Source organism: Jaculus jaculus, chromosome 1, assembly GCF_020740685.1.
Source record: "Jaculus jaculus isolate mJacJac1 chromosome 1, mJacJac1.mat.Y.cur, whole genome shotgun sequence".
Taxonomy (NCBI): Eukaryota; Metazoa; Chordata; class Mammalia; order Rodentia; family Dipodidae; genus Jaculus; species Jaculus jaculus.
The window spans coordinates 229,601,351-229,621,689 of record NC_059102.1 but is presented as its reverse complement, the minus strand read 5'-3'; the positions used below and the strand labels follow the sequence as shown (position 1 = coordinate 229,621,689).

Genomic DNA, 20,339 nt, shown 5'->3' with positions numbered 1-20,339 from the left:
GAGGTGAAGAGAATTAAACCAACTAGCAAATACAGGAACTGCTGTCACAAACTGAAAAGAGTAGTCTCTGAACCCTCCTCAACACAAGAAGAAAATGAAGGTGGAGGCTTGCAGGCAGCACTTGGCAGTAAGGCTGGGTTCAGTAAACACTGAGCAAAAATACCTGTCTAAAGTGGTAGATGGCAGAATGCCTCAGGGAGATCTGCCTCCTTAGTTACAGTATTTGAAGTTTTCTTTTTCTTAAATTTGTTTTTTCTTTATAAGGCTGGGAGTGTGGCTTGGTAGTAGAGATATTTTTTAAAATTTATTTTCATTATTTGAAAGCGACAGAGACAGAATGGACACACTAGGGCGATCCATGTGCCACCTTGTGCATCTGGCTTACGTGGGTCTGGGGAATCAAGCCTCGCACCGGGGTCCTTAGGCTTCACAGGCAAGCGCTTAACCACTAAGCCATCTCTCCGGCCCCTGAAGTTTTTGTTGAAGCATGGAAAGTCTAAGAAAAGGCAGGCACTTTTCCCCAGGCAGGTCCATCTCACCAAACTTGAGCTTTGGTTTGATGGCCTGGAGAGACGGAAAGCAGAACTGCCTAAGAAGGAAATCTAACACAAAACCTTACTTGTATGGAGCCGAGGCCTACAAGAGATTAATAATCTCTTGCATTCCTCCACCTCAAGGGACTAAGGGGAGGGTGACTTGAGCCCTAAGCAAAGGAAAGAAAATATTACCCTGAAGTTGTTGACCCACTTAAATCCTGGTGAATCCGTAGGACCCAGTCAGCTTTGCAGGCTGTGTGTCAACCACACTGGTCTACCTTCATCTTGCCTTAAATAACCTCAGACCGATGCTCTCTAGGACTAGGGATGAACAACTACAAGAGACCAGGAAGCAAAGCTGGTGGAAGACGACTCCAAGGTCATCCCACCTACCCAAAGTCTGCTGTTTTAAAACTGCACATAAATTAATAATATGTTTTTGAGTCCACCTTAGTGGTCTGCTGGTCCATGACACCCAACCAAGATAAGCCCCGCCTTCCCGTATCCCGCCAATTCACTCCAGGTAAAAATGGAAGGCCCAGCTTCGCCTGATAGCTTTTCTATGCAGCCGCCGACGCCCTGGAGCATCAGCGTCCAGCCTCGGTCCCAACTTCACGGCCGCACGCGCTGGGCGCCCGCTGTGTCCTCCCGGCCTCGGGCCTGAGGGAGGCCAGCGACCTCTGGCAGGTGCTGGCAGGGAGGGACCGCCCCGCGCCCAGGCCCCGCCCGCGCAGCCGAGGGGGCGGTGTCACGCTCAAGCCCCGCCCCCGACGTCGCGGCCGGGGCTGGGGGCGGGGCCGGCTCCGGGCGGAAGCGCGAGGCGAGCGGGAGGCCCCAGCCCGGCGGTGGCAGGCGGCTGGGGAGCCCTGGGCACCGGCAGGTAGCGCCGTCGCCCGCGGGGTGGGTGGGCGAAGGGTTCTGGTGGCTGGGGGCTCAGCGGGCGGGGGCTGGGCCCCGGAGGAGGAGGATGCTGTCGATGCGGGGGCGCTCGGCCGGCGGGGCCGAGGTCTCTTGGAGAAGAGAAGGGAGGCTGTAGATACCGGGGTCGTCCAACTGGCGGGATCGGGCTCTCCACGCTGGAAGGCACGGTGGATTCCTAGAGCCGCTCGGCCCGTGAGGTCTGGGTTTTCTGGTTGGGAGAGGGGCCCGGGGATGCTGGGCGCGGGCTTGCGAGTCGCCTAGCGGGCGGGGCAGGGTCTAGCAGCTCTTTTGAAACCCGCGTCCCGCCAGGATGGGCAGCAGCTCGCTGTCCGAGGACTACCGGCAGTGCCTGGAGCGGGAGCTCCGGCGGGGCCGCGCGGGCGTGTGCGGCGACCCCTCGCTGCGCGCCGTGCTCTGGCAGATCCTGGTGGAGGACTTTGACCTGCACGGGGCGCTGCAGGACGACGCGCTCGCGCTGCTCACCGACGGCCTGTGGGGTCGCGCGGACCTGGCGCCCGCCCTGCGTGACCTGGCCCGCGCCTTCGAGCTCCTCGAGCTGGCCGCCGTGCACCTCTACCTACTGCCCTGGAGGAAGGAGTTCACCACCATCAAGGTAGGGCGAGGAAACCCTCCTCCGCTCCCTCCCCTATCCCAGCTGCTGGGGGCTGCGGGTCGTCAGGAACCGTCCTCCCTCCGGAGGAGGGCTTGATCGTGGGAGCGTTGGGGTGCCTGCCCACCATGCGCCCAAAATCTTATGTCACTGTCCTCAAAGTGACCCCATTGCCCTGGTTGCTATGGAAATCCAAGAAGCCTATTAGAGGCACTTGAGGTCCTATGGCCACCCAGTTCCTCTAGGTTGTGGACTAGTACCATCTGTAAAGGATCTGATGCTGGGAAGAGAACCCCGGATGGGGAACTGGGCATAGACCTTGTTCCTGCCTGGGCCCAGTCCAGGAGGCCAGGTCCGGGGCTTGGCCTGGCCTCCTAGGTTAGCGGACAGCCTGCAGAAAGGGGCGGGACAGTGGGGTGCTTGGAGCTAATTTCGTGTGGGAAGGTGATGACGTAAGTTCACACGTGGGCGAGGTAAACCTCCACCGGTTGCTATGGCAGCGTCCCTTTCCCTCCCCTTTCTCTTCTGTTCTCCCTATCCCCCACTCCTGCTGCTCCATGGGACACCTGAAACGCTGGGAGTTTTCATTCTTCCTTTCAGGTGAGGGTCACCTGCTAATTCCACCGAGGACCAAAGGAGACAGGTCTAGCTTTGAGGTACTCATAGGTTGGAGGAGGGCTAGTGTTGGGCAGAGCTGGCATGGGATCATGTTCTGCCTCCTCCTAACTGGGTGGCTTTAGGCAAGTTACCTAATCTAAGCTGTTTTCCTCTTCTGAGAAGGGAACACCGAATTAGTCCATTGGGCAGGGTGCAGAGCCCTTGAAGGAGGGCAGCAGCTAATGCTCTATGGGTGTTGAAGGTTACTAAGCAGAGCAGTGTTCCAGGGAGGCCCAGATCCCGGAGAGACCCAGGATGGTGTTTCGGTTCCTTACATAGCTTTGTAGTCTAGAAAGCACTTTCCCATCTGTTCCTGGCATGCTCTAGCACATTAGAACCTCTGGGGTGCTTTAAAAAGTTTAGTCCACACACTGGAATAATCCACAGCAGGGGAAATGAAAAGTCTACCTGCTGGCTGGATGGACTGGCACCCACTTGTAGGTGAGGCAGGAGGATGGTGAGTTCAAGGCTAAGCTAGGACACATGATGAGATTCTCAAAGGTCTGGGATGTGGCCACAGTGGTTTCCTAACATATTCAAGACCCCGTTCCATTCCCCTTTGTCCCTTGCCCCCAGAAAAGACTGACATCCAGGCCCATCCCAGACAGATGAGAGGTTTCTGGGGAAAGCACAAACTTCAGAAGCTGGGCTGAGTCCAGATGGACTGCACCCAAGGGCCCAAAGAGAGGATGCTGCTGACTAGGACCCTCCCTTGCAGACCTTCTCAGGGGGCTACGTGCACGTATTGAAGGGTGTGCTCTCTGAGGAGCTCCTGACCCGGAGCTTCCAGAAGATGGGCTATGTGCGGAGAGACAACCACCGCCTGATGGTGACAGCTCCACCCCCTGCCTGCCAGCTGGTACAGGTGGCTCTGGGCTGCTTTGCTCTTCGGCTGGAATGTGAAATCTTAGGTGAAGTACTGGCCCAGCTGGGCACTAGTGTGCTGCCAGCTGAGGAACTGCTACGGGCACGGCGGGCTAGTGGGGATGTGGCCTCCTGTGTGGCTTGGCTGCAGCAGCGGCTGGCCCAAGATGAGGAGCCACCACCCCTGCCTCCCCGGGGCACACCTGCTGCTTATGGAGCCCCACTGGACCTGTACCAAGACCTGCAAGAGGATGAGGGCTCAGAAGCCAGCCTGTACGAGGAGCCCTCACCAGGGCCAGATTCACCTCCTGTGGAACTGACCTACAGGCCACCACTCTGGGAGCAGAGTGCCAAACTATGGGGCACTGGGGGCCAGCCCTGGGAGCCCCCAGCTGATGATCTGCCTCGGGCTGGTAGTCCACCCTATGGGGCCCTGGAGGAAGAGCTAGAGCCTGAGCCCTCTGCTTTCTCCTTTCTCTCTCTGCGTCGTGAGCTGAGTCAGTCAGGGGACCTAGCTGAAGCTCCTGGGAGCCCAAGGCAGGCCAGTCCCCGACACAGGCTGGCGGAAGGAACACCAGCCTCGGCCTATGGGCCTGTCCCTGAACACCTGAGTTACCAGACACACAACTGCCTGGCCCCTGGTGCCCTGCCCACCCTCTGCTGTGACACCTGCCGTCAGTTACATGCCACTCACTGCACTTCCCTGTCAGCCTGCCGCCCAAGTCACTCACTGCGCATACTGCTCGGTGACACCCAGAGGCGCCTGTGGCTGCAGCGAGCACAGGTGGATACCCTGCTCTATGACAGCACTGGGGCCCATCCCTAGGTCTGGCTGGGTTTTGAGACTGTTTCCATGGTGCTTCTTTTGGGGATGGGCCTGAACCCACTGACTGCCCTGGTCCTCCTATTCCTGGGACACCTTAGGCCCCGCAGGAGACTCCTGCCTAGGGTCATGTCAGGCCTTCCTCACTGAGATGCCAGTCCTCAGCCCTAATTAGCAGTAGATCCTGAACTGGACCAACAGAGTCCTTCCTTTATGCACTTGTCCTTGTGCCCACATGTGCTGGGTAGAGCCCAGACTGTGTCCATGTTAGTGTCCATACCCATCTCTTAAGAAGGACCCCAGCCCTGTTTAGAAGCCTATCACTTAATTGCCTGTAGCTCCCTATACTTTGTGGTTGAGGACATGCCACCTCTCTTCACATGTCTGGGGAATCCCCACACAAGGGCTGCCTCAAGAGCCTGCAGATGACAGGCACTTGTGCTCCACTTGAGCCAGTCTAGGAGGTTCTACCGGGTCATGGCTGACCTGGCTGTGAAGACTTCTAATGTCTTCAAAGTCACAGCCAGGAGGTGTAAAAGCTACAGAGAACAGGCAAGTGGGAAATGCTATCACTCCTCAGAGGGACAGGCACCCGGCTGCCTGCCAGCAGAAGGAAGGGTTACCATCTGTGGGCTGCTGCCAATGCAGCTTGAACCAGGTGACAGATGAACATGAAGAGAGAAGCCACTGTCCCTTTTTCTTGGTGTCCTCCAAACCACCAGCCCACAGGCTGGGGAAGGGCTGGATTTCCATAGCCTACCTGGAGGTGCAGGTGACCACTGTTCTACAGCCTCTTGTCTATCAGCACTCCCTTGGTGAGCCTGTTCCTACCCCTCTGTTCCAGACCCTCCTGCCCAGCACCCTCAGATGATATAATCCACATTGCACAAGTCAAAACCCACAGAACATTAAAGGATGGTGAAACTGCGTGTTAGGAAGACTTTTTAATCTCCTCACCCCTGGTACAGGAGCCAACACTTGTTTCCTGAGCATGAACCATGGACTCTCATTCTGGGAGTCTCCAATACTCTGTCATGGCTGGCCCCCATGTACAGAGTTTCCTCCTCCCCACCCAGAGCCCCACTAGCCCTACCAATTCACTACAGTCTATCTGTAGCAGCCTTGGGTGGCCAAGCAGGAACTGTGAGTTGAGACAGTGGCCATTTCAGCACTTCCTTCCCAGAAGCAGGTCCTCAGTGTCAGATAAGATCACCACCCACCAAGAGTAACAGGCAAGATGCTGCCCAGTCCCTCCTAGGTGGCCAGACATAGAGCTCCTACCAAGCATCACCTGTCTATATCTTGGCACACGGCAAACAGCCAGGAGTCAGCTGGGGGAGCCAAGGGCACAGGCTGGACCTCTCAGTTCGCTATTGATAGATGATTCGCGAAGATGTGCAGCAATGTGCTGGGCCTGCCCTCAGGGCTTGCATCGTTTGCTCTGCCCCTCAACAGCTGCTGGGGCAGCCCTCTTATTGCGGTGGTGGGGGAAGGTAGGCATGAGCTCTGGCTCACAGGCTGTGGGAGAGGGGCATCTCAGTGTTGTGCTAGGGGATAACTTCCCAGGCAATAGGCTTCCAGGCCATGATGGGGTTACTCATTTAGGCATGCACTGGGCTAGTCCTTCCACCCTGGTGACGGTTTTGTGTGTCCCTGAGATGCCCGTGTCCCTCTTGCACAGGCCTGTACTGGAAACCCACACAGTATTTACAAAGGTGCTGACCAAGCCCTCAAAGAGGAAAGCTTAAAGGGGTCTGGCAAACTCACGTAGGGGTTTCTCCTTGAAGTAGGAGCTCTCCAGGCAGTCCCCTGCTGTTGCCCTAAAGAACAATAGCCCATTAGTGGAAACTCTGGCCTCAACAGCCCCCAATTCAACTTCCAATAACTGAAGTCTGGGATCTAGAAACTTATAGGAAGCTCAGAGTGGCTCTAATACCTAAGAGAGCAGAATCTACTCTGGACACGTAGTTGCAGTGTGTCTACTATATCTGTGACAAAGACATCTATAGCTCATGCTCTGAGAAGCCATCTTCAAAGGGTTCCAGTTGAGCTGAGGTACACTCAGTGGTACAGTGCTTGCTTAGCACACACAAAGCCCTAGGACACCCCCCCCCCCACAAAAAGTATTAAGGATTTGGGTTCAAGGTGTCCTTGCACAGAGAGAGGTCAGTGTCCTCTCCTAAGAGGCATGTAGGGGCCCGTAGGTTGGGTCTGCACCTTTTCTTGGGGTCATACATGAAGAGGAAATTGAGCAGGCGCAGTCCAGCCTCTGAGAGCCACGGGAACTTGTGCTTGAGGTTGTTGTAAGGCTGTTTCCTCAAGCTGTACTGGCCAGCCAGGGGAAGCTTGGAGAAGCCCTGTGGGAGGCATGGGCTGGAGCCATAGGCCCAGTGGGCACAGGTGGGAGCCAAGGACTGCCTGTGACACCCACCGGCCAGATGTTCTCACTGGGCGTCCCCAGCAGCTGCACAATCAAGTCAATCTGGTGGATCTCAGACGTGCCAGGGAGGAGGGGCTTGTGAGCCAGTAGTTCTGCCAGGATGCAGCCCACAGCCCTACAGGAACAGCCACATCTGTATTTAGCTCCAGGCCAACATACCCATAAAGGAATGGGCAAGTGACAGTGAGGCTCCTCCCAACAGGCCCAGAACACAGCAGGCCTGCCTTTCTGCAGTGCTAATGGCCAAGCTATGGCCTCATGCTTCCTCTTGGGTTCCAGGGTTAGGCCTTCCTCAGTCCCACTCCTACCCCAGCGCCAAGCTCAGGAGCCAAGTGGCAAGGCCCCACAAGCAGCAGGCGCTCTTACCACATGTCGATGCTGGTCGTCTGGGTGGTAGTTCCCAGCAGCAGCTCGGGGGCTCGGTACCTACAGACAGAGGCCAACTTTACCTCCAACTAACTCCTCTCCAGCTTGAGCTCCCTGAGGGCCTTTAGCAGCCTGAGTAACGGGATCATTACTTGAAGTTTGGCCTGCCCTGTGATCTTAAGCCTGAAAACTCAGGGACACCAACAGAGAGCCATCATGTCTGTTACCAGAACCACAAGAGCCCCAGCATAGACCTCTACCATTAGCTGCTTTTCTGATGGGGGTGAAAAGGCATGCAGCAGAATCCATGGGGGATCATGACTGGGGCATGAAAGACTTCAAAACTCTACCTGTTGTGCTGGAGAGATGGCTTAGTGGTTATGGCACTAGAATTCAAAGCTAAAGGACCTAGGTTTGATTCCCCAGGTCCCAAGTAAACCAGATGCACAAGGTGGCACATACGTCTGGAGTTCATTTGCAGTGGCTTGGAAGCCCTAACACACCCATTTTCTCTATCTGCTTCTCTCTGTCTCTCACTCAAATAAATAAAGGCATGCACAACCACACCAATTTAAAAAACAAAAACAAAGCCGGGTGTGGTGGCGCATGCCTCTAGTCCCAGCACTTGGGAGTCAGAGGTAGGAGGATCACAGTGAGTTTGAGGCTACCCTGTGACTACAGAGTAAATTGCAGGTCAGCCTGGGCTAGAGTGAACCCTACCTTGTGCGTTTGGTGGCACATGCCTTTAGTCCCAGCACTTAGGAGGCACTGCTAGGAAGATGGCCATGTGTTCGAGGCCACCCTGAGACTACATAGTGAATTCCAGGTCAGCCTAGGCTAGAGTGAGACCCTACCTTAAAAAATCCATAACAAAACCAAACAAAAAACTACCTGTTAAAAACTATAGCAGCTGGGCATGGTGATGCACTCTTTTAATCCCAGAACTCAGGAGGCTGAGGTAGGAGGATCACCTTGAGTTCAAGGTCACCCTGAGACTACATAGTGAATTCCAGGTCAGCCTAGGCTAGAACAAAGCCCTACCTTGAAAAAAACCAAAAATTTACCTAGAGTTACACAGCTGCTGTTACCATCTTCACTTCCCAAAACTGTAACAGCCAAGCTGTTTTGCTGGCTGTCTTGGGAGGATGGCACTTCATTTGGGTAAGGCATGCTTGAGACCACTGAGCCTAGGTATCACCCTTTTTCTGGGATAGCCTTATTCTGCCCTGGGAAGCTGACCCAGACCTGGCCATTGGAGTATGTGCCGCTCTGCATGGCTTTAACTCTCAAGGCCCATTTGCAGCATCCATATTCAAACAACAAAGACCCCTACAGGAGGTATACCTGTCCCCAGGGGCCATCATGATTCTGAGGGACTCACCACAGCGTAACCACCTTGGGGGTCATTGGCTTTACTGGGACACCATAGGCCCGGGCCAGACCGAAATCCGCTGCAGTAGAGGCAGAAAGGGGAGGGAGGAGGGTATCACTTAGTGAGGGCTGACAAATTGCTATCTGTGGACAGAGTTGGACTCGGGTGCCCAGAGGCCACAAAGACAGACAAGTCAGTTTCTGGCCTTCAAGGCCCCAAAGGTGTGCTCACAGAAAGCCCCACCCACATATGGTATTAGTACCCACCTGTCTTCACACAGCCTTTATCCGTCATGAGCAAGTTTGAGACCTTCAGGTCCCTATGACAGAAAGACAACACGGGGTTTCCCAGAAAGCCAGCTCCACAGGCAATTAAGCTGTCACCACGCCCTGACACAACACAACACTTTCAATGCCACCTGGGTGTTTTAAAAACAGGGTGGGGGCTGGGGAGATGGCTCAGTGGGTAAAGCACTAGTCACTCAAGCTGGAGTATCCCCAAGTTTGATCCCCAGTAAAAAGCCAGGAGCCAGGCAAGCAAGTACTAAAGGTACTTGCTTACAAACCCTGGTTCAAGTCCCCACTACCCATAAAAAGCCAGATGCACAAAGTGGCGCATGCATCTGGAGTTTGTTTGCAGTGGCAGGAGGCCTTGCTGTGCCCATACTCACTCTGCCTCTTTCTGTCTCTCAAATAAATAAAACAATAAAAGCCAGCAGTCAAGACAAGCTTCTGTAATCCCAACATGATGCTGATAATGACTGCAAGATGGGAGGAGGAGACAGAATTTCTTCAAAATACATAGCAAGTACAGCAAAGAATACCAGGGCAAGAAACCTTGCCTCAAGTAAGGTAGACAGAAGCCAGGCATGGTGGTGCACACCTTTAATCCCAGCACTCAGGAGGCAGAGGTAGGAGGATCACTGTGAGTTCAAGGCCACCCTGAGAATATATAGTGAATTCCAGGTCAGCATGGGCTACAGCGAAATCCTACCTTGAAAAACAACAACAAAAATAAGGTAGACAGGTGAAGACAAACCCAAAGTTGTCCTCTGACCTCCACACACACAGAAATTATAAAAATTTAAAAATAAACTGGGTGTGGTGGCACATGCCGTTAATCCCAGAACTTGGGAGGCAGAGATAGGAGGATCACCATGAGTTCGAGGCCACCCCGAGACTACATAGTGAATTCCAGATTAACCTGGAGTAGAGTGAGACCCTACCTCAGGGGGAAAAAATAAGATTTATAAAGCTTAGGGTAAACAGGAGCAATGACACTGGCTGCTAGAATGCTGGCATTCCCAGTAACTGAGGGCAAGACACAGCCAGGTCTCCAGCCCTGTTCTGGCGACCTCAGTGTAGACACCCACCTCTCAAGCCTCTCAAGTCACAGCCAGCTCCTGACCTAGAGATGCACCGTTGTCCACTGAGGGCTTCTGGCCATTGTGACCCTACGCACCCACCTGCCATTTGCTGGATGGAAACCTATGAGAGCTTCTCAGACTGTCCGGTACTAAATCCTTCCCTGAGAGAAGCCCTGTGGGGAGCCAGATGCATCCCCTCCCACCACCCAGATACCCCAAAACACCTTGCTGGGTGCTCTGCCCACCTGTGGATGATGAAGTTGCTGTGCAGGTACTGAAGGCCCCGAAGCACCTGCAGCATGATGCACTTGACCTACGTAGGGCCAGAGGCACTGGTTACAGAAAGCCCAAGGCCTTGCCGGCCCTGCCATTTCTGCACTGGCCACTAGGATGCACAGTCACTGGCAGCCTCGGGCACAGCCAAGATGGTACTGCTGACACTTTTCCTCCCCTTTGATATGTGAGCAGATAGGGCCTACCCAGGACTAGATCCCCATGCTCCCCAGGGACCCAAAGCACTAATTCCACCTCAGTGGGGCCCGAGGTGCTTCACAGGAGGCAGTGGCAGCTCCACACATACCCAGCTTGGGAAGTACCTCCCTCTGCTTACCTGGGCCTCAGAGAAGGGCGTTGGCATATTCTCCAGGAGACTGGCCAAATCTTGCTCACAGTAACCCATCACCAGGAAGATGCTGGAAGGAAAAAAAAAGGGTAGACACATGCCACCTTTTCTCAATAAGCAAAGAAAGACCATGGCCTGTTGCAGGGAGGGTAACTCCAACAGGAGAGAGAGCCATTCTGACAGGATGTGCTCAGGACACACATACCTCTCCAGGTGGTTACCAACCACCACCTCCTTCAGTTCCACGATGTTCGGATGGCGGAGACGCAGGAGCAGTGTGATCTCCCGCAGGCTGCTGATGGGAATACCTGAAACACAGGGCTCAGTAACCCACGCTACTCCATTCAGGGTCCCGCAGACACTGCCTCCAGCTCAAGGAGAATCATAGTATTATCAGTACCAGTCTTACCTCACAGTCATCAGACACCATGAAGCACCTCTCAGTGCCAACTGCTATGTGTGCCAGGCATCCACAGGGGATGCCAGGCAGGAGCAGGGGTGCTGATACGTGGAGGGTGACAGTGAGCTGAGACAGGAGAGATGTCATCAGTGGGCAAGGGGCAGAGGAAACAGAGAGAATGTAGACTCCTCCAGGCAGAGGTGGGGATAGTCTGGCAGGGCTTGGGCTCTCCCCTCCCTAATTTCATGCTCCAGCTGGGGTGGTCCTTCTCCCTGCTCCCAGCTCACCATCTTTCTCCTTGTCCATCCGCACTTTCTTCAGGGCAACAATTTCATCTGTCTGAGTGTCCCGGGCCCGATCTGTAATGGGAACACATCCGTGATGGAATTTACTCCAAACCCCATCCTGCCACACAGAAGCCCCTTCCTGAGATTCTCAAGGTTACCTAGTCCACCCCTATGCAGGTAAGAATTGCAGCCTAGGCAAAAACATGGACTTCCTAATTGGGATCTTCATTTGAGCTAGCTTGGCAGTCCCTAGTTTTACTCTCTGAGCTGAAACCTGGCCTCCAGCAGCTTGTGGGATACTGAGCTCTCCGAGCATTCTTCAAACGCAGGCCACCACTTTGTGTTCACCTGAGCTACGTTCTGGAAGCAATTAAGTAACTTTGTATGAAGATGATGCTACAAAGTATTTTGTTCACTTGTGCAACATACACATACTTGGCCAAATGACTCACACCAGTGGAGCTGTGATAAGCTCCCAGCAGCTTTTTAGAAGTGTATACTTCAGGGCTAAAGAGATGGCTTAGTTAAGGCGTTTGCCTGCAAAACCATAGGATCCCAGTTCAATTCCCCAGGACCCACGTAAGCCAGATGCACAAGGGGGCACATGCATCCGGAATTCATTGCACTGGCTGGAGGCCCTGGTGTGACCATTCTTTCTCTCTCCCCCTCTTTCACTCTCTCAAATAAGTAAATTTTTTAAATTCATTTAAATAAAAGACATGTACACTTTATCGATCAGTTGTTATTGTTACATTGTTATATGTTTGGATTACTGATATTGGCAACCTGATCCACATATGGAGTAGTTTGTGGAAATCAAATTCCTAAACAAGGCTTTGTCCTGGTTTGAACCTTCTAGCCCAATACAGCTGTCATTATAACCACCCTTGTCCCACACTTGTAGACCTAGGTACCTCATCTTGACCACTCACACACTATGCCATAGGTGCCCTCGCCAATGCGGTTCAGCTTCTCAAACTCCTTCACACTCCGGCATCGCCCCAGCTGTAAGACAAAGCTGCCATTGGTGTGAGGATTGGGAAATGGATGGCACAAGTAAGAATGGTCTTACTCATAGAAGTAAAAACCCTGTACACATCTTGCCCACCAAGCAGAAAAGGCAGTTACATACTTGGACTCTTCTGATGGGCAAAGGAGATGCTTTTGGAACCACGTTGAGTGAAATATCAATGATGGCCTAAATACCCCCTTCAACCCAGTAGCCCAGATGACTACTGTGTCATGACAGTATCCACCAACCATGTACACAACACCTCTGTGGCAGAAGGTCCTGCCTCCAACATGTCATATGTCCTATGTGTGAGGAAAACTGCCCAGTGGCACTCGTCACTGGGATATGAGAAGGAATACGTTTAACTTCAAGATCAAAGCTAGGTAGCTGTGACCTACTTCCTTTTGCCCTTTGAGGTAAGCTGGGATAGGGATAGGTAGAACAAGATAGAATGACCTTATGGAAAACATCTGCCTCTAACATTTTATGGGACAGAATAAGCCCTACCTTTTTTTTTTCTTCCGAGGTAGGGTCTCACTCTAGCTCAGGCTGACCTGGAATTCACTATGTTGTCTCAGGATGGCCTCAAACTGATGGCGATCCTCCCAACTCTGCCTCCCAAATGCTGGGATTAAAGGCGTGTGCCCACAAGCCTGGCCAGCCCTACCTTTCTTGAGCCACTGTATCTTGGGGTCTCTGTCCCATCAGTCTTTACCCTAGTACATCTTCATAGTGTGTCACCTTTGTACGTGGATTAGTGTGTCTTGGGTCTAGGAAGCACCTGCAGCATGATTTGGATTCTACCAGTCCCCACATGGCTTCCATTTCCCTAACAGCCCTCAGCTCTGTCCTTAGTCTTCTTACTCTCACACCTGCTGTCCTTCCATGATTTCCTTTTATTTATTTTCAGTTTTTCCAGGTAGGGTTTCACTCTAGCTGAGGCTGACCTGGAATTCACTGTATAGTCTCCGAGTGTCCTCGAACTCATGGCGATCCTCCTACCTCTGCCTCCCGATTGCTGGAATTAAAAGTGTACACCACTGCCCGACTCATGATCCCTCTTTGTATTTTCTGTTCACTGGAAACTTCCCTTCATTGTGCCTATGACTCTCCCATCAGAGTCTGGCATGTCAACCCTTCTCAAACCCTGACCACACTTCCTGGTCCAAAAGAGAAGTCAGGCCTTCTACAAATCTCTTCTCTAGTCCAAGTTGGATAAACTTCTCCAAAGTTTCTGATACTTTTGTCTTGAGACACTGTCTCACTCTGTATCCCAGGGTGGCCTCCAACTCCTGGCAATCCTCTTGCCTAAGCCCCCAGCTAGGTTTACAGGCCTGGGTCATCAGCTCCTGGTTCCTTAATAGTGTTGTGTTGAGGCGCCAAGCACTGCACACATGCCATTTCCTCCCCTTTAAGAGCAGAATTCCCAATCATGGAGGTAACCCAGATTCCAGCACAGCACCGGGTTCTGCACGCTTCTGGGCACTACACTTAGGGTAATGCTAAGTAAAATACAGGTAATGGTGCTTCCTGAGCACGTGGCTTGGCAGAATAAGTTTCCTGCTGCAAACCTTTTCTACCACGGTCTACCATGACAGGAATCGGAGCCTCCAAGGTCCACCTTCCTCGACGCACAGAAAGGACCGTACTAGAACGGTGCCAAGAGGAGCGCCCGGTGAGCTGCACGCGCTCTCCCCTCCCACCCTCCCCGGGCTGGTCTGGCGCCGCCTTCCGTCCACGCCGCAGCTAACTCGGACAGTCGTTCCCGCCCGCGCCGGGAGCCCCGGCCTGCCCCAGCGCTGCCCCAGCGGCACCCCGTCGCACCCTGTGTTCTGGTGGCACCGTGAAGAAACCTTCCTTACGGATACACTTCAGACGGATCTGATCCGACTCGGGGTCCGCCTCCGCCATGCCCAATGCTGGCGCCCCCCACTCATCGTGTGCGCAGGCGCAGGTTGTCCTCCGGCGCAGGCGCGTCGCCCACTTCCGGATTGTCTCTGGGGCGGCTGCAAGGGGATTCCTCCTCCCCGCGCGCCTGGGGACCGAGAGGGCGCAGGCAAGACCCAGCGGGATCGCCAGAGGAGCCTGGGGTGCTGTAGTCCGGCGGGAGGGGACCCTTAAGGCAATATGCCCAACAATTTGGGGACCCTTCAGGCTGAAGTTAGGTCTTGGTGCAGCGAGTTGGGCTTCAATACTTGGCATCGGAGTGTCTCGCTAGGTGTGATGATCACAAACTGGAGCAGCGGGGAAGAGAGCTTGTGGTGATTTCAGTCGGGTATTCCCCCCCCCCCCATAAATGAATGTGTTCTGGGTCCCAAGATGGTGGCAGTTTGGGAACTGGAGCCTCCTGGAGGTGGTGTGTTGGGGGCAGGTTTAGGAGTGTTACAGCCAGCTTCCCCTTGCCAGTGTTTGGCTCACCCTCCTGCCACTATTTGCCACCGGCCTCTGCTCATGCACCCGCTTCCCCTTCAAGCCTGTAAGCCGAAATAAACCCTTTCCTCCCGTCAGGTGCTTTGTGCCAGCAACAAGATGACGACTGCAACAAGGGCTCTTCAGATGACATTCAAGCTTAGTTCCTGGGTGAGGAGATTCCAGCAGTCTCTGAGGAGATGCCCACCATGAAACACCTCCCTTCCTGTTTTGCAGAGCTCTCCTGAGGCAGTCAGTGCCCAGGGCAGGCTGCCTGGCCAATCTCTGGCCCCACCCTGGAAGGTGGGAGCAGGAAGGTCAGGTAGAAACAGTACCCTTGGTGTGATGCTCAGGACCACGGCCACATGTCTCCTAATCTGGATTCACTGTAGAAGCCCAGTTGAGGTAGCAGGGCTCAAACTACAGCCACCAGCTGAACCTACAGAAGTTGCCTCCCCTCCACACTTTCCATTTTAGTGAGATGCCAATTCTAGCAGATAATAATAGTGTTTAGTGCTCTTCCAACAGAGAGCTGTGCTTGTGATAGCATTTGGGGAACAGAAGGCTGACCCTAAAAAGTAGCCTCTGTGGGAGCAAGATCAGGAGGCAAACTTCAGGCCCCATCTCTAACCAGGGGCAAGGCTAGAGCCTTGTGAGGGAGGGCTGCACATCATACATGCGGATTTCCTGATCTCCCTCCCCAGTGCACAGAATGTCGCTCTGGGTTGGGGAGAGCTGCTTGACTCTGAGACTGCTAGGAGGAAAATAGTGTACTGACCACAGCACAGCAGCTCCAGGGGCCCAAAAGATCTTGGAAAGATTGCACTGTGCTCCATATGCTGTGTAATGGAACTCAGAACATCATTTGCCTCTGGTCCTTTGTGGTGGATTGATGTGAAGAATGGGAAGCTAAGCTGTCCCTGCTTTTAAGTGCCTAGGCCCATGTGAGTACTACACTGAAGTTGTGAAGCAGGCTGTGGTTGGATGTTTGAGCCTAGTGGCATGTGCCTGTAATTGGAACACTCTGTAGGCTGAGGCAGGAGGATTGTGAGTTCAAGGCCAGCCTGGACTACATAGGCAGACTGTCTCAGAAACAAATTAGCCAGGTATGGTGGTGCACACCTTTAATCCCAGCACTTGGGAGGCAGAGGTAGGAGGATCGCCATGAGTTTGAGGCCACCCTGAGACTACAGAGTGAATTCCAGGTCAGCCTGGACTACAGCCAGACCCTACCTCAGAAAACCAAAAAAGGAAAAAGAAAGAAAGAAATTTAAGACTTATGATCGATCATTTCCTCTTGGGCAATACGTGTGTGTGTGTGTGTGTGTGTGTGTGTGTATTTTTTTTTTCAAGGCAAGGTTTCTCTCTAGCCCAAGCTGACCTGGACTTCACTGTGTACTGTCAGGCTGGCCTCAAACTCACAGCAATCCTCCTACCTTTGCCTCCTAAGTGTTGGGATTAAAGGTATGAGCCACCATGCCTGGCTTTTTTTTTTTTTTTTTGCGGTAAGACCTCATTCTAGCTTAGGCTGATCTGGAATTCACTCTGTAGTCTCAGGGTGGCCTCCAACTCATGGCGATCCTCCTACCTCTGCCTCCCGAGTGCTGGGATTAAAGGTGTGTGCCATCATGCCCAGTGGGAATTCATTTTATTTATTTATTTATTTATTTATTTATTTATTTATTTATTTGAGAGAGACAGAAACAGAGAGAAAGACAGATAGAGGGAGAGAGAGAGAATGGGCACACCAGGGCTTCCAGCCTCTGCAAACGAACTCCAGATGCATGCGCCCCCTTGTGCATCTCGCTAACGTGGGACCTGGGGAACCGAGCCTCGAACCAGGGTCCTTAGGCTTCACAGGCAAGCGCTTAACCACTAAGCCATCTCTCCAGCCCGGAATTCATTTTTTTACTGGAGATGTCATACATGCCTATAATCTTGGTATTTGGGAGGCTGAGGCAGGAGAATTGCTGTGAGTTCCAGGTCAGTTTGAACTTCAGTGTGAGACCCTGTCTCAAAAGGGCAGGGGGCTGGGCTGAGAGATCACTCAGCAGTTAAAGGCTCTTGCTTGCTTGCCAAGCCTGAAGCTCAAGGACCCACGTTTATACCTGGTACATATGTAAATCCAGATGCTCAAAATGGCTGGAGTTCATTTTCAGTGGCAGGAGGCCCTGGTATGCCCATTTTTTCTTTCTTTTTCCGTGTTTTCTCTTTATGTGCTTGCAAATGAATAATCAATAAAAGGGGGCTGGAGAGATGGTTTAGTGGTTAAGGCACTTGCCTATGAAGTCTAAGGACTCAGGTTCGATTCCCCAGCACCCACTTAAGCCAGAAGCACAAAGTGCTACATGCTTCTGGAGTTCATTTGCAGTGGCTAGAGATCTTGGTGCACCCATTTTCTCTGTCTCCTCTCTTCTCTCTCTGTCTCTGTTTGCAAATAAATAAATATAAATTTAAAAATTTGTTTTATTGATTTCAGAGAGAGTGAGAGAATGGGCGCTCCAGGGCCTCTAGCCAGTGTAAACTAACTCCAGATGCATGCATGAGCCACCTTGTGCATCTGGTTTACATGGGTGCTGGGAATTGAACTTGGGTCCTTAGGCATTGAAGGCAAACACCTTAACTGCTAAACCGTCTCTCCAGTCCTAAATTTTTTGTTTCATTTTGTTTTGTTTTTTGTTTTCGGGGTAGGACCTTGCTCTAGCCCAGGCTGACCTGGAATTCACTATGTATTCTCAGGGTGGCCTTGAACTCAGCGATCTTCCTACATCTGCCTCCTGAGTGCTGGGATTAAAGGCGTGCATCACCACGCCTGGCCCTAAAATTTTTTTTTTTAAATCAGGCCAGCACTCTGGAGGCAGAGTTAGGAGTATCACTGAGTTCAAGGCTAACCTGGAACTACAGAGTGAGTTCCAGGTCAGTCTGGACTAGACTGAGATGCTACCTTGAGCCCCCCAATAAGGGGGGGCTGGTGAGGTATCTCAATAGTTAAAAGAGTGCTGACCACTTAATCATGAGGGCCTCTTAGGCTGGAGACCAACAAGGTTGACTCCCCAGAGCCCACTTTAAAAGTTAGGTATGGGGGCTGGAGAGAGGGCTTAGCGGTTAAGGCATTTGCCTGCAAAGCCAAAGGATCCCGGTTCAATTCTCCAGGACCCATGTAAACCAGATGCACAAGAGGACACATGCATCTGGAGTTCGTTTACAGTGGCTAGAGGCCCTGGCACACCCATTCTCTCTCTCTCTCTAATAAATAGAATATATTTTTTTTAAAAAGTTATATATGGGGGCTGGAGAGATAGTTTAGCAGTTAAGGCGTTTGCCTGCAAAGCCAAAGGATCCCAGTTCAATTCTCCAGGACCCACATAAGCCAGATGCACAAGAGTGTGCATGCATCTGGACTTTGTTTGCAGTATGGCTGGAAGCCCTGGCATGCTTGCTCGCTCGCCCGCCCTCCCTCCCTCCCTCTTTCTCTCAAATAAATAAGTTAGTATGGCCACTTACATCTGTAACCCCAGTCTGGTGACAGCAGAGACTGGTGAATCACTGGGTTCGCTGATGGACAACAGCTCAGGGTTGGTTGATGGAGAGATCCTGTCTCGAGGAAATACATGGATAAGTGATAAGAGGACACCCAATATTTTCCTCTGGCCTCCACACACTCATGGGGTCAGTACAGACAGGTGTATATATACATACACATGAAGAAATTGGGCTAGGGATGTAGTTCAGTGGCAGAGTACTTATAGCATGCATGAAGTCCTAGGTTCAATCTCCAGCATCACACACACACTCATTTTTTCAGTCATTTAGGTGGTACTAGATAAGCCTGTATGTATATATTAGAAACTAAAGCTGAGCGTGGTGGCACACGCCTTTAATCCCAGCACTTGGGAAGCAGAGGTAGGAGGATCACTGAGAGTTCAAGGCCTCTCTGAGAGTACATAGTTAATTCCAGGTCAGCCTGGACCAGAGTCAGACCCTACCTCGAAAAACCAAAAAGAAAGAAACTATTGGCATGTGTAACAGACAAGTCCCCAGACCCCATTATCAGAGAAACTCATGTTCATGATCTTGGTGGGCATACCACTGTTCGCTGGTTCTGGTTAACTACAAAGGCCAGTAGCATAGAAACTGATGCTATTTCTAGACTTTATGTGTGAGACCACATAGAGCAGAGCATTCTCTCAAGCAACAGCTGGACCTGAAGGTTGCTGGTAAGGCTGGAGTCAGCCAAGAAGTTGTCATCATGCTTGGCATTCTGAATGGCCCTTCACTATTAGCAAGCCCTCATCAGTGGTGCTAAAAAGACAGGTCATTGCTACCAGGCTACTACCAAAGTTGTAAGTGCCTCAGCTGCCCACTGCAGGACATACTGGGCTTTTAAAACCATCAAGCTAGGGGCCTGCCAGCCCTGAGGTGATGCCACACCTCTGCTGGAGGTGAGTCCTCAGAATAGCCTTCTCCCTGGGTTTTGTGTCATGCCATTCATTGTTAACTTCCAAGTGCTTATACCACAGTTTCAGAAGTGAGTGGGAAGGATTTCAAGGGCTCACCAGAGTCATAGCAAGTCAAGCCTTTAGGATTGCAACTCTCTGAGCCAATCACTTTGCTCCTAGAACCTCATGAACTAGGAAAAGGCTTTCAGCTCCCCACAGGGCAGTGGCCCTTCTGCCAGTGTAGCTGAGACTCAAATCACAGTAAACAGTGGCAGATTCTGGGAACTCTGCTTTATTCTTTGGTTCTTGGCTCATAGGCCATTATCGTACTGGGGTTCCTATGTCGATAGTAAGGGCCCCATTCAGTTTGTTCCCGAATGGTTCTCTGCTCTTCATCATATGGAGGACCATAGCTCACTAGCGTCTCCGTTGAAGCTCGAGTAATGATGATCTGCGGAATGACAATTTTCTTCTTGCTTGGCTTTTGTTTTGCATCGGCTTTCTCTAGAGGGAAGAAAACATCCAGCTATTTAGTGAGTGTGTGGGAACTTCCTTCACAATGAACAAAAGATCTGTCTTAAGCTCATCGTAAAGGACTTGTGGCCAGAAGGAATGATTGTGCAGGAACATTCCAAACCATTCACAACTCAGCCGTGCAAGTCACGAATATTGGATGCCCTCTTGCAAGGAAAAAACAGAAAAAGCCTGGTGTGGTGGCACACGCCTTCAATCCCAGCATTCTAGGTAGGAGGATCACCACTGTGAGTTCAAGGCCAATTTGGGACTACAAAGTGAGTTTCAAGTTAGCCTGAGCAAGACCCTACCTCAAACAACAACAACAAAACAGGAGACTAGATTTCATTTCATGACCCTGCAGGATGGCTTAAGGGTTGCAAAATCAGGAAGATGTGAAAAGGCAGGTCTACCTCAAAGGGTAGGGCTCAGAAACCGAGCCTCCAGATAATTCTGATTTGTAAACACTTTCTGTTCAGAACTTTACAGATCAGAACTTAGAAAAACCTCAAAAAAGCAAAAAATTATGTATATAATTTAAGAAAAAAAGAAGAAGCTGGGTGTGAGGGCATGATGGTGCTCACCTTTAGTCCCAGCCTTTGGGAGGCAGAGGTAGGAGGGTTGCTGTGAGTTCGAGGCCACCCTGAGACTACATAGTGAATTCCAGGTCAGCCTGAGCTAAAGTGAGACCCTACCTTGGGG

General features: G+C 52.0%; 3 protein-coding genes across 7 annotated transcripts in view; 1 reads left to right on the top strand and 2 right to left on the bottom strand.

Moving 5' to 3' along the window:
• The first annotated feature begins 1,643 nt into the window (after positions 1–1,643).
• Positions 1,644–5,340, top strand: Spata2l (spermatogenesis associated 2 like). 2 transcript variants are annotated; one of them, XM_004664820.2, is made up of 3 exons: positions 1,644–1,654; positions 1,767–2,070; positions 3,443–5,340. In XM_004664820.2, exons 2-3 carry the CDS (start codon positions 1,768–1,770, stop codon positions 4,412–4,414), a joined length of 1,275 nt encoding a protein of 424 aa, XP_004664877.1. In that variant the 5' UTR covers positions 1,644–1,654; position 1,767; the 3' UTR covers positions 4,415–5,340. The 2 variants fall into 2 exon arrangements, with proteins under 2 accessions (XP_004664877.1, XP_045012085.1); XM_045156150.1 differs by lacking the exons at positions 1,644–1,654; positions 1,767–2,070 and adding an exon at positions 2,706–2,723.
• The window catches only part of Cdk10 (cyclin dependent kinase 10), a 26,193-nt gene continuing 11,194 nt past the window's right edge, over positions 5,341–20,339 (bottom strand). Inside the window, exons 2-14 of one of the 4 annotated variants that reach the window (XM_045156136.1) lie at positions 18,190–18,279; positions 12,179–12,269; positions 11,265–11,336; positions 10,783–10,885; positions 10,566–10,647; positions 10,201–10,268; positions 8,856–8,908; positions 8,599–8,668; positions 7,218–7,277; positions 6,843–6,966; positions 6,629–6,768; positions 6,179–6,231; positions 5,341–5,929 (exon numbers count right to left, since the gene is read on the bottom strand). In XM_045156136.1, the coding sequence (XP_045012071.1) occupies positions 5,832–5,929; positions 6,179–6,231; positions 6,629–6,768; positions 6,843–6,966; positions 7,218–7,277; positions 8,599–8,668; positions 8,856–8,908; positions 10,201–10,268; positions 10,566–10,647; positions 10,783–10,885; positions 11,265–11,283 (870 nt within the window). In that variant the 5' untranslated portion in view covers positions 11,284–11,336; positions 12,179–12,269; positions 18,190–18,279 and the 3' untranslated portion in view covers positions 5,341–5,831. Of the gene's footprint in view, positions 5,930–6,178; positions 6,232–6,628; positions 6,769–6,842; positions 6,967–7,217; positions 7,278–8,598; positions 8,669–8,855; positions 8,909–10,200; positions 10,269–10,565; positions 10,648–10,782; positions 10,886–11,264; positions 11,337–12,178; positions 12,270–14,100; positions 14,258–18,189; positions 18,280–20,339 lie in introns of those variants that run through there. The other 3 variants (XM_045156131.1, XM_045156123.1, XM_004664817.2) reach the window with 3 other exon arrangements.
• Spata33 (spermatogenesis associated 33) overlaps positions 19,417–20,339 on the bottom strand; it is a 12,408-nt gene continuing 11,485 nt past the window's right edge. The window contains exon 3 of the mRNA XM_045156171.1: positions 19,417–19,628. Coding sequence (XP_045012106.1) covers positions 19,417–19,628 — 212 coding nt within the window. The remainder of the gene's footprint in view (positions 19,629–20,339) is intronic.